Source organism: Plasmopara halstedii (genome assembly GCF_900000015.1).
Source record: "Plasmopara halstedii genome assembly, contig: Scaffold_3120, whole genome shotgun sequence".
Classification (NCBI taxonomy): domain Eukaryota; phylum Oomycota; class Peronosporomycetes; order Peronosporales; family Peronosporaceae; genus Plasmopara; species Plasmopara halstedii.
Genome location: NW_020190023.1, coordinates 2,027,226 through 2,040,114, shown reverse-complemented (window position 1 = coordinate 2,040,114; position 12,889 = coordinate 2,027,226). Strand labels below are relative to the sequence as shown.

Genomic DNA, 12,889 nt, shown 5'->3' with positions numbered 1-12,889 from the left:
CATTCTTATGTGTTTTGCGTCATAACATCGTCATTTCAATACCGAATGGCTTAGCCGTAATAATGCACAAATTAATCACTAAAACATTGAATAAGGGTAGGTATAGGGGGGCAAGGTACCCCCAATGAGCCTTATAAATCGTGTAATCGAGCTTTGTCTTCTGGAAAGTCCTCGGTTTTGAAGAAAGATTCACCGCACAGCTGGTTCGAGTTAGTGTAACGAATGAACAATATCACATTAAAGCACATAGAATAGACGCATAGTCACAACATCGTTCTCCTACAAATTCTAGCAGCGTATTCTCGGAAAGTTCATATCTTGATCGAGTCTATGCTGATGTTAAGTGCTCAATTTTGCTGTTTACGAAATGCCTGCGCTATCCACTATCTCTTGAGACGCTCGATGATTATTCAATCTAAGACCCATACGTTTGTGATACAAAGATAAGATATGAAATCGAATTTTTGTCTTCATCCATGACTTGCAGGCAGAGCGTCAAGTATGATGGCAGGTTAAATATGTCAGAATGTTGTTGATCAACAAAAATTTAATAGCGACGGTAACGAGCATGACGTCGCTTTCATATGGATTACTCAGCACAAGAGGACAAAATCTGCGTGTTAAATGACTGATTTTCTTACATACAACGTGCAATTCGACAAAAGCCCAACTGCCTTAGTGCGCATCGTATTTACTTTTAATAGAATTGGGTCATGGTGCTAATATACGAGTAAGACAGTTACAGCCACCCAGCATGGATTTCAGTACAACACACTTTGCGTAAGTTCATATCTCAATAAGGCATAATGTACTAAAAGCTCATTGTCTAGGCAAACGCATTTAGCTTTTACTATAACCTTCGCTATACCAAATACTTCTTGCGCTTTTTGCAAGTTTCAAACCTTTGTTGTCCCGTTATAACTCCAACAACCATCATAATTGCCAATTCGCGACTATAGCTTGATGTAAACGGGATCCAAAACAGTCTCCCCGAGCAATCCATTAGCGTGTCAGTCCGCGCACACCTTAGAAGAGACACACAATTATATCTGCCTTTACAATCTGAACGTCCATTTCACGATGTGACGGTTACATTACGCCTGCTAATGTCGGTATTGTAGGTGGTAATCGTGCAAAATAGTGTTGCGTATGCTATCGACACAGCACTTACGGCAAGATATACTATTATGTAACAATGGTGACCGTCAAAAGATGATACTTGGCTACACGGCCACCATTTGGTTTTATTTTCCTATCATTATTTACAGCTTTTTGTCTTTGCTACAGTCGCAAATCCAGACTCGCTGATGCTTATTGGTGCAGTCACGGGTGTTGCTTTGAGTACTTGTTGATGTTTCACCGAGCATAGCGACGGATCGTTTTGATTCCTCGTTAACAATCTACAGTTGTACGAACACTTCGAGGACACATTTTAGAGAAGAAGCGAGAAGAGAAGGGAAGAGAAGAGAAGAGAAGAGAAGAGAAGAGAAGAGAAGAGAAGAGAAGAGAAGAGAAGAGAAAAAAAGAAGGTTCTGATGACGTTATTTGGACAAGGTCCGGCTACCACACTTTTTGCTTTTTGCGGTACTTCTACATTTGACGTCTGCTGTAATTTTCGTAACACCGATGTAGATGGGCACAAAAGCGCGATTGCATTTGTATTGACAGCTTAATATGAGGAAAAAATGATAGAGAACAACTTTCATAACGTATCGTCTTGTCTCGTCCAGGTCACATGCTCAGCTGTAAATCATTTATCTTTTGGTCAGATGGTGAGTCATCTCGAACACCAACAACGTCGTCAATGCTCTCGTGGGGAATGAGAAAGTGATGGTCCTTTCTCAAAAATATATTACTCTCCGAAAGCGTGATTATCAATAAGCTTTTGCGTCGTACTGTCTCTTGTCACAATCCTGGGACAGTAACCCCTCCATTTTACTAAATATCTGTCGAACACATCGGCCCACAACTCTTTCTTCTTTTGCGTTAACCTTGCATTATTCATCGACGAGTGTCGGTGAGGGAGGCCCTCATGTTATTGGACCTTATATTTAGTTTGCATGAAGCAAAGCTAAGTCCGTTGTCACGTCCATTTCTCTATCTTCGCAATGTGATTGGTTTCACTTTCTGCTTTAAAGTTCTTGATACTTAACTGTAAGGCTCTCACCAAAGCCTCGATAAGGTGTTTCAGCAGCTCATTGCCAAAGCTGGTAAACGTCTCTATGGTAGGTGTTATCTTCTGCGCTAAGACATGGATTATCTCCTTCGAAATTATTATGGTCATGAGCTGATCAAGCTTTTTTGTTGCGCCGGGAGTCACAAGCCATACTGAGATTAAAGAGATGTATCACATGGATGCTTTCGGTGAGGGGTATCTACCGCGGAGCAGCTGAGCATCTCCGCGTAGATACCCCTCACCGAAAGCATTAAGCATCTGCGCGTTTCTTGCGTCCTTTTATCTCGGCTGTTAGGTTGAAAATGTATGGCTCACTCGCGAGGTTGCTGAAAGAGCCACTCTCTGAAAAAATGAGCTTCATTTGGTGGTGAGATGTCTATTCGTACGAAATTGGCCGCTATTGGCTTTCGTGATGGTCGAGATTTATTAAGCTAGCATTTGAAGCAGCGACTCGTATAAAAAGAAGCGAGCCTAAGAGCCTTAGAGCCTAAGGTTGTTGGTGCTACGAACAGGTCCCAGTATTTGTAAATCTGAAATGATTCCTGATAGAACGAGGAGCGTCGTGTAATTACGTACGACGCATGACTGTCGAAAACAGTGGATTGTACACAATGGCGATGATAATGCCAGATACAAATGCACTACTGATGCGACTCGCGTTGTGGGCATTGGCAAAAGTTTAGAAAAATGATTGATCCTGCAGGCGTATTTTAAGGATTCGATAAAGTTATTGTATTTTCTGGAACGAAGGTTGAAAGTATGATTGCATGTTTGGTGTGACGTGGTATGAACACCATGAGTCAAGGATCGACTGGAAGTCGAAGAGGTTGAGTGCTCAGACTTATAAATCATCACTAACGAGTGCAGTTGTCAAAATATGTTGGGCTTGTGGTGAATTGTTACCGCTTCAAAATAAATTATCTATGACTGGTTTAGGGTTGTGAGCAATTTGTAACCCTTCCTTAATTCGGCAGGGGTTATGAGCGTAAGGGGTTATCCCAAGCGGATATGTTCACGGACTGGTATGACGCCAATATCAACGAAGCGTTACGATAGGTATTTAAAAAAAGGCTGCTTCTGGGACTTTGCAACATTATTGCTAGAAGTCCCATTCAGTTTACAGAAGCTTTTGCAGCATTGTTTCGCGTAAAAAGCGCTACTTGATTGATCTCAGAAGCGGTTTTATTACTCGCAAATTCTTCCTCAGCTAGAGCTCTCATGGCAGACCTAGCAGTAAGCTGCGAGCTTGGAAGGGACAGAGAAAGCGTTTGTTTACCGATGGCCGTTTTGGTGACAACCGGTTCACTCTATCAGCCTAGTTCAAATATCACACATACTTTATATTATGTTTTAGTAGAGCGAATTGATAAGTTGATGCTGCCTCGTTAGTGGAACATCACCACAGTTAAAAGCATATAGCAAGCTTATCGTCAAAAGCCGCGTTGGATGACTTTGCATCGTAAAATCTTTTAGCAGATCGATCATCACATGAGCATTATTTTGACTGCTTCAATTACAAAAGGTAATAATGGTAGAATTTTACGATTGTTCTAATACTTACAACCTTTACAGCTAAACAAACTTTGTGTTGACATGTATTCCTTTTTCGATCAGATTCTCTAGAGTATTTCTGTAAAAACGGCGTTTAAAAGGAAATAAATGAATAAATTCCGGCTATGGTGCAAAAACGAGTCCCCACATCCAAGCAATAATTTATGATAACTCTGATTGTGTTCGGTTTCGGAAACTCTGGGATCTAGTGCCTTACATCTCGACATTGCCTCATGACAATGCTATGCAATCAAGACTGCGCTCAGATCAACTCCTATCGAATTAAATAGCTAGTATTTGTTGGCTATCCATGCTTGCGATGCATGTGCTCTTGGTTTTCCACGATGCGTAAAATTGATCTGGGCCAGCTCCACATGAACTACAAGAAATTGCTCGGGTTCTCAATCTGTTGAGTAGAAATGAACGATGTTAATGTAAAGTGGCGGCGAAACTCAAGTTAGAGTTTTAACTGCATGAAGAGTAAACGATGTAAGCATAGCTCATAAGACCAGTCTGCATAGCGCATTTGCAGTGTAGCAAACGCTTTTGTGTTTATGTCCTTCAGCGAGCTACAGCATTATAATTTGCGAGCCATGGAGTGCTTTTAAAGTCGGCAAATCAGTGCATTCCATTCGCGGGTAGGACAACGCGTGCTTCCTGACGCTGCTAAGTACATCTACAGACAATCAACCAGGTCAATGAAGTAGGTAGTTTGCTACTTTACTACAACAAAAACAAAGCGTTAATTTTCAGATCGGAAAAGAGGAATTTACAATTGCACTATCGATAACAATAAGCTTTAAAAAATTTCAAACTGGCAACTCTCATATTGTATGCAGTCAGTCAATGCAGTACTTTAAAATCAATCGTCTGATATGTAATCGCCGACAACATCGCATCTACTTCATGAGTATCGCCATGTCGTGGCACCGCTGTGCAATTGAGTGGCTTTATATCGCGGCTTAACTGATGATAAGTGGTTCGTGAATATGTGCACAAGCCAAAATCGGCAATTTGGGCAACACACCACTTCACGTTGATAAAAACATCTTTTAAGATATTCCTATTGAAGCAAGTTGGCCTTCCTGTGACTCAAGTTACCATGCAAGCTGCTGCCAAAACATAGTAAGATTCCGAATTTGATAATATCAATATGAAACAACAAAAAATATTTTTGCACTGTACTTAGCTATGTTAATTTTATGATGGAGCAGGTATAACATCAAAACTGCCTGCATGTATGACGGTCAACAAATTTGACAAATAAAAATTATAGTGTATTAAATGTCTACGCGCGCTAATAACATCTGTACCATTAGTGGGCACGACATCACCTGCAATTTGCAAATAGACGCCGTTCCGGTCTGGTTGGAGCTAGTCAACTCGTTTAAGTCGATGAATCATGTACCCCAAAAGTTGATTGGTCCACACGAACGAGACGACTTCAAATTAACAGCGTGTTTTATGGGACCGCATCGTAATCAACTTGGGGACAGTTCCCAAAAAATAATCTTTACTGTATAAAATAGTCAGCGAAAGTGCGCATATCTCCAAAACACCACTCAAATTCGATTAGTCGCATTGGCTGTGCAGCGCAAATTGCATGGAGTATTGTATCTTGGTCCTTGGTTTATCCACTTATGCTTTCACTGGGATCGGCTGTGAATTTTGCGGAGGTTTATCTCTCTTTCTAGATGTGTGAACGACTGAAATTCGTCTTGATACTTATAATCATCTGTGTACAATTATTCGATTTTTTATGATGCTCTATGTTGTGTGCTGGTATAATCGTGGGCAATCGTCGTAGATATTTCTAAACATCTTGCACTCATTCATTTGTCTAAAGAATGACGTGACCGTGTCTTTATGGGCATTCCTTTCAGATAAATGAAGAATTTTACCGTAATGCTACCTTTAAGGCATTTATTTGTCTGCGTCAGACTTTGTGATTTTCGTAATGTTGTAACCTTTATGTGGGACCTATTTATCGTAAATAGAGCAAACATATTTACTCAACGCCATGTGGTCTGGGTACACAAAGTTGTCAACTTATAAAAGTCATAATGTCGACGACCTCACACCGTCACCGCAATGGACGTAAGGGTGTTCGTTTTAAAGGCATATAAGTAGATATTTAGGCCCTGCACCCAGATGGCTTGTTCCTTCAATATTAACGTGCGCTCATCGCTGCTATGGCAGGTCAATTGCTCGCGGCTAGTTCGACGCCGCAAATTACTAGTTTTGTGCACATACAATAAGTACGCTCTAATATAAGCAAGGAGATTCAATAAGTTAAATTGGCATACAAAAAGGCTTTTAAGTGAAGCGATCCGACGGTTCTAATCAAATGCTGATCAGACAAGGTAGAGGGTCAGCAAGTCCTTTATATACAGTATGTAAAGTTTTTAAGTCACAAAACAACGCGGCAGAGAATAAACGTTAGTCGGGATTGAGGAGACGACAGATGCTGAGATTTTTGTGTCGCTTCTACTAATTTTAATACATTATTAGCGTCTAGCTTTGTAAAGGTGATATTTTATTAGAGATCAAGACTATTAGCGCGGGAAGAAACCATCAGATAATTCTAGTCTCAGACGCTGTCAACCGTCATAGCGTAGTAATATTGACGCTCGCTGCACTTTGTCAGGAAAGTGGTATCGATTTCAGCAATGACGTATTGCGCGCTGATAGCGCTTGATTCCTAGTATACTGCCCACGCAGCAGAGTACTAGTTTCTTGTTATTCAAGTATCACATCATAACAGTGTCAATTTTTTTAATGAAATGCTTGCATGCCTGCGGTACAGAAGAACTCTCCGTATTTACATGTCTAAACGCTGTGTCAATAGTTTTTGTACCACCATCAACAACACCTGCGATTCAGGCGCTATGGACGTCTCTCTTCGGTCTGGATGAAGCTTGTCACATCGTTTGAGTAAATGGTATCGCAGATAGGCCGACTTGACCATGCATCTTTTTCGTGCGCTAGGACTAACAAGTAGTATATTGCTTGTAAGGCTGTTCTGCTGGTGGAACTCGATGATTTTGACTGGTCCGCTACACGATGGAAGAACGTGGGTTAAGAAGACAACAAAGCGCCAGCGGTAATCGATAATAATTAATTTGAGGCTTTCGCTCTGATAGTGAGTCTCTAGCATTTATATGTTCTTTTTAACCCATAAGCTCAATAAATCCCAGTGGTCAACCATGAAGGCTACGTTAAAGACCTTCGTATAGATTATACCATCATCATAATAAATTGTGCCAGTCAAGTCGAGCTAAACAAATACAAACTGCAGGTTTTGTCCTCCATCGTTGATTGGTCTACATGGACGCGACGAGTGGTAGACGCTAAAAGCTGATTGGTGCTTGTGTCACATCGTATTTGATGTAGAATTTATTTATGATGAGACATATCTTACAATCAACACATTTTGTTCCGTTCCCTTGCAAGAAATAGCATGAATCACAATTCAATTTCAAATCTAAGCGTCCATATATCGCACGACAGTGAGTGCGCAGGTCTGATCGTGGTGGCGTCTGTTATTTACGAGCAGTTTAAGTGCCAACGCAGCGATGAAGGCCTGATATATTGCAGGTGACCGACCAGCTACACGCATATTGTGAGACCTTTTGATTCTTAAAAATGAGACCAACGACATGTTTGAAGAGCTGCAATTGTGTCTGCAGGTATCGCTGATCATGTTACATAATTACTATCGTTGAAATGGAGACGCTTTGGATGAGGAGCTAATTATCGAACTCTAAAGCATTGTAATAGGGCAGCTCCAAGTCCTTATTGCTATGCTGATGTGACATCGACAACATGATTGTACGTTCATTTGATCAGTGTAAACTGACACTTCAGTACTTTTTACTTGTGATCCAATCAGCTTTTATGTTGGTAGATATGATTAGGGTACGTGAACAACTGACATTTCACTTTTTTGTCACTCCGTATCAAGTTCTTGCGATATGGCGAGCATCATCTGCGAGCTTCATGTACGTTGACCCATAATGAGTTAGTAACACTCCTAACACTTCTTGAATGCCTTAGATGATTAACGAGGATGATGGCTAACAAGCAATTCGTTTTGTGTGCCAATCGTTCTTCCACGAGAAATCAGTTTAAAAGATGATATATCGAGTCTAAACGGCTAAATACTTGCGTAAATCATGTTATCTCTGTTTTTCGGTTGGTATTTTTTATACTAAGCTTCGTACCTTTCCGGTTGTAAGGAAAAATCAAATGGTGCATAATTTCTTTTGCTTTCGGCAGGTTTCCATTACGATTATCGAAATGAGGTAAAGCCATTCCAAGGTATCTTAGCGCTGTCAAAGCTTCCAGTCGATTGCTCAACGCATATTATTGTCATTGCTTTGCCTTAATCAAAGCAAGTTGACAATATACATACGCCCAAACATTGAATATTTCAGCATTCGTTTAAATGATGCTCTTGGCTTTATTCTATCTAGCCTTTAACATTTACATTACTTATCTCTCGTTGAAGGGTTAGCTGCATATTTGATTACCATCCCAAAGTACAATTAGCATGTGTTTGGTTGTTTTTCTGAAAGTTGTCCATTTTTTCGACTAAAATGTTTGTTAGTAGAAGCTCGAACCGTACGCAAAATATGAAAGAGCAGTGGACGTGTCAATATCTTCTATATTTAACAGATACGGTCATAAACACCTAACATTTCGTAAACGGAATTCCATGCCTTTACTGACGCAGTCTTTCGCTTAAAAGGCATCACTTGAAACTTCATACCTTGAATACTAATATCTGCCCGCCAAACGCCCTCCTCGACGACGGCTTTCACCAAAAGGCTTCTTGCTCTTCTATTAGAATGTTGAATATCACGAGTTGTCTTCATACCAATATCAAGCTTATAACGAAGTGCTTGATGCACTATACTGCTTTTCGCTGGCCAAGAATGCAGTTCTATTGCGAAATTGCTAGGCGAAATTAGCTTTCCGCAATAGTCACCAAAGTGCTGCCCGCAATGAGTTATTGAGCTTGAGACACCGCTTGGAAAGTTGCTAAATACTCTTTGTCGGTTGTCCAGCACAAGTTTCAGACCGGCAATACTATCAGTTGTCGACGGACTTTTGCTTTCGTTGACATTGCAGACATTCCATTCAGAGAAAATCTGAAGCGAATGACAATCCACTGGGCGAATGCTGACTCGAGCGAGCTCACACATGAAAGTTATAAGTTTTCCTAGCGATACATCATTCGCGTTTGATCCTTTCGTTGGTGTGATCAGAGATTCGTGTCCATTGAAGACCCAGAGTCCATCAAAAGCAGAAGTGTATTGTTTTTTTTGCTGTGGTAGAAAATTGCAATGTGGGGCTGAGCAACTCTGCTGCAGTAGATACTGCGCTCGAAGTTGTGCCACGAAATCTTGCATTCCATGCATTGTGTTGGACGAGAGAAGGTCCAACAGCTCACGTCGCAGTAGCTTCAACTGTTCGTTTTGAAACACGGCGGTAACAATTTCTTCGCATAGAAGTGGCAGAGAGTCAACTGGGTCATCGAAGTAGCGATTCACAAGCTTACATATCATCGCAACAGTCTCTACGTATCCAGCACGTAACCTGGTTAAATCGAGAAGCGCTGTGCCAGAGGATTGAAATATTGAGCGATAGATTTTCAAATTGTCATTGTCAAGTGCGAGCCACACCACCAGACCAGTGCAGATCTCAACCAGTTGCGTAAGCGAAACTTCCTCTCCAACTTTAGCATTGCGATTGTTTTGATATCTGTATGTAGCACAGTGCAAACGTTCAAGAGAATTGAGAAACGTCCACGATAGCGATGCAATGACGTGGTGACCAGCGCCAATGCCCTTTGCAGCCCCATAGCTTGTCTCTGAGTTGAAGTCTTCAATTTGTCTTTTATATTTGTTACGAAGTTGCTGCAAACAGGTTTTGTACGGCAATGCGCTCACATGGTTTACAAAGTAAAAGAGAATAGCAAGCTGCTTTGACGATCTCATAATGTCCGGATGTCTGTATTCCCACAGTATACAGCTCTGCCATATGTCTTCTTTGAAGGTTGAATGTAAGGGTTGCTCAACATTTGATACTTTGCTTGCTATTGCAGCGCGATTTTTTCCGTCTTCATTGCCATCTGAATTGATGTTTTGCTGGACTGCGCGCGAGACCTCGAAGGCTTCGTGTCCAGCATTTAATTCAGCAGTAGACCGTCGATAAGACACGATCATGAAATCGGTTGAGGAAACCAGGCCTAGCACGCGAAACTTCGACAAGACACGCTCAAAAATGTAAACTCGAAGTGCGTGTTTTGTGAAGCGTTGAGACTTAGTAGCTGCACTTTCCCATTCGTAATACCAACGTGCACCAGGGTTAAGTTGGAATATGCATTCGCGCTATTGAATTTTGAAAATATACGTATCTTTAGCATACAATGTCAAATTAAAAAATTCACTTCGACGTACATTAGTAACGGAGTCGCTCACGACAGTACCCCCAATCCAAGTACCCTTTGGTGTCTGCTCTGTTTGAATGAAGTCAGTCACAATTCTATTGTCGATTAAATCGTTGATAGCCAAAAACTGTGTGTGTGCTTCTTCGAAGTGCCCATACACCAGTAAATTTGAAGGATTGCTTTCAATAACTTCAGTCGTCTTGTTTTGTGGCTGTGCGTGAAGGCGTGCAGAGTTGACAATTTCAACGCGCACACGAAGTGATGAGCCACAATAGCTGCGATTGACGTGCTTAGGACAGCAGTGCGGGAAACAGCGCAGGATCTACGGACAAATATCATTTTAGATAAGTTGTGAATAGAGAGAGAATGCCAGGGCTACAATACAACTTGGATTACCTTTGTTTTCTTGGTACGGTTGGTTCTGTGGCAAAAGATAAGATAAGGCATAGATGTCAAGGACCTCGATTACTTCCATTAGGTTAGTCAATCATACTCCTACCGTTTGTACTCGGTCATGAACAATGTCGAATAAAGGCATTCGCATTGCTCGAAGTGGCACGTGATGGTACACATTTCTAGTGACAGCACTAACGAATTAATCTCGCTGCAGTAGTTTAGATAATGCGATAGTCGGAGGCGATCAGAATGACGACTGGTCTCCTGTGGATACGTCTGCCAGAGGTGTGTTAGTTTAAAGGGATGGGCAAAATCGGTCCTTTTTTCAAGCATATCTACTCATCTGTGTCCATAATGGACGCTAATTGGCACCCTTTTGCGATATTACACTGGGATTGGCTACACTGGTAATAAAGTGAGCAAATCTAGCTTGTGACTTACAACTGCTGTATTGAACAATTTGCTGCTTCAAAATTGTAATGCTACAAGCTCTGCAACATGTGTTAAAAGTCCTCCCTTTAGACAGCAATAGTTTCATTACGAAAGTATTGTATGATAGTCTTCACGATACTTACGGGTTTAGCAAGAGCTGAGCTGATTTTAAAGGAATCAGAAGGGACAGATAGGTTTTGTTAGGCATAAGGTCATAATTGTATGATGCGTCGCGATTGTGAGGAACATTTTAGCCGACTATAGTGGTGTAAGCAGATGCTTTTTAACAGTTCTCTAATGACTTTCCTTCCCGACGAGCAACCCATGTTATTTAATTCGTCTGCGGGCATTAGCACTACAATGTAAGTGCAGCCGCGGCTATATCTGTACTCTTAATAGCATCAGATAGAATAGAGTGCTTATGCCACGCTGGAAGTTCATACAGCCGCAGAGACAGATACTCTTGTTTTGCTACCACACTCACGCCTTTGTGTTCTTAGCCCCTAACTATTAACCGTAACCAGTTATTTGATGTAGACTTCTGTTTCAAGTATCTCTATTGCAGCTGTCAACCCTTGCTTTCAAGCGCTTGAAATTGCGAATGCAAATCTCAACAGACCAAAAAGTGACAGTTATTTTGAGCAAACTTATTGGGACGCTAATGTTCGTATTCCTTAAAAGGGTGTATGGAGTTTTACAATTGACGTCTAGTCTACGCAGATGAAGCCGACGTCTAGCAATGCTAAAATTGAGAATGGTATTTCACACGTCAGTGATGATCAAGCTTTCAATAATAGACATGTAAGAAGTTATGCGTCAAAGTGAGCTTTTACGTATTCGTAGGTGATCGATAAACCTGTCGGGTCACAGTCGCTCGTAGTCGATAAAATGCTTAAAGTAGTGTGGGGTGTGTGCGTGCTCAAGTGTCATCCATCGTTTACGTTGGAAAGCACGGCAAAGCAAATATTTCGATAGTTTCCGTAGATGACATGTTGACCAGATGAAGCAAGGCATTTTGCAAACTTTTGATCGGGCGAAGCAAAATTATCTCGACCATTTCTTGATAAATTTCGAGGACGTAACATTCCAGACGAAAACGGATCAAGTTCATACTTGGTAAAATGCAACTTTCTTTCATCAATCGCTCTAAACATTTGTATACTGTTTCTGTGTGGAGCTGCGATATGGAAACATTACTGATGTCTTGAAATTCCGTTAAGTTCCACGTTTAACAGACTCTGTCGCGGCGAATATTTGCATCGGTTTTTCTGGTGTGTAATCTCGAATTTCTTGATTTTATATTATTGCGAATGTACTTTAATGCTCGAGATGCAGCCGATCGCCGTTAAGTGTGTTGATTTAATGTTGATACTCAGAAATGCTCTGCGTCTTCTCTTGCATCTACATGTGTTTGTGTTGCGAGAAAATGCTTAATTGGTAGGGTGACGATGCCCTTTGCCTCTCAAAATACTGAATATTTTGTCTTTCGCACTCAGATAACATGCTCGCTTGTTTGCTGCTATTTGATGCAATTGTGTACACACGTGTAATCCATGCATCGTCTCGTGCTGATATCACATCATTGAGGTAACTGATTTTTTATTTGACTCAGACGATTTGTTTGCGTTTCCAGAAAATTAAAACTCACCATTGACATGAACCGTCCTTCAGATAAACAAAACTTTAGGTGATAAAGCATTATAAGTATTTTGCCAGTCGTTTCGTATTTCTGATCTTTTAGCGTGCGATTGATTGTGGCCGAAATTTTGAAATGATAAGAAGATCCGAGGCTACGGCATACATTAAAGCGCTATTTCTAACATGTCATCTGCATTATATTTCAAAATCCTTTATCAAGAACCTGATGATCTGCGCTGGTT

At 41.0% G+C, this 12,889-nt stretch overlaps 2 protein-coding genes across 2 annotated transcripts; one reads left to right on the top strand and one right to left on the bottom strand.

Moving 5' to 3' along the window:
• Positions 1-8,397: 8,397 nt before the first annotated feature.
• PHALS_07975 (uncharacterized protein) lies at positions 8,398-10,697 on the bottom strand (the record flags this gene model as incomplete). The annotated part of the gene is made up of 4 exons (XM_024721530.1): positions 8,398-10,122; positions 10,192-10,503; positions 10,578-10,602; positions 10,681-10,697. 4 exons carry the CDS (start codon positions 10,695-10,697, stop codon positions 8,398-8,400), a joined length of 2,079 nt encoding a protein of 692 aa, XP_024586620.1.
• Positions 10,698-11,729: 1,032 nt separating this feature from the next.
• PHALS_07974 (uncharacterized protein) lies at positions 11,730-12,684 on the top strand (the record flags this gene model as incomplete). Its single annotated transcript, XM_024721529.1, has 5 exons — positions 11,730-11,777; positions 11,853-11,918; positions 12,386-12,446; positions 12,506-12,596; positions 12,681-12,684. 5 exons carry the CDS (start codon positions 11,730-11,732, stop codon positions 12,682-12,684), a joined length of 270 nt encoding a protein of 89 aa, XP_024586619.1.
• Between the last annotated feature and the right edge of the window lie 205 nt (positions 12,685-12,889).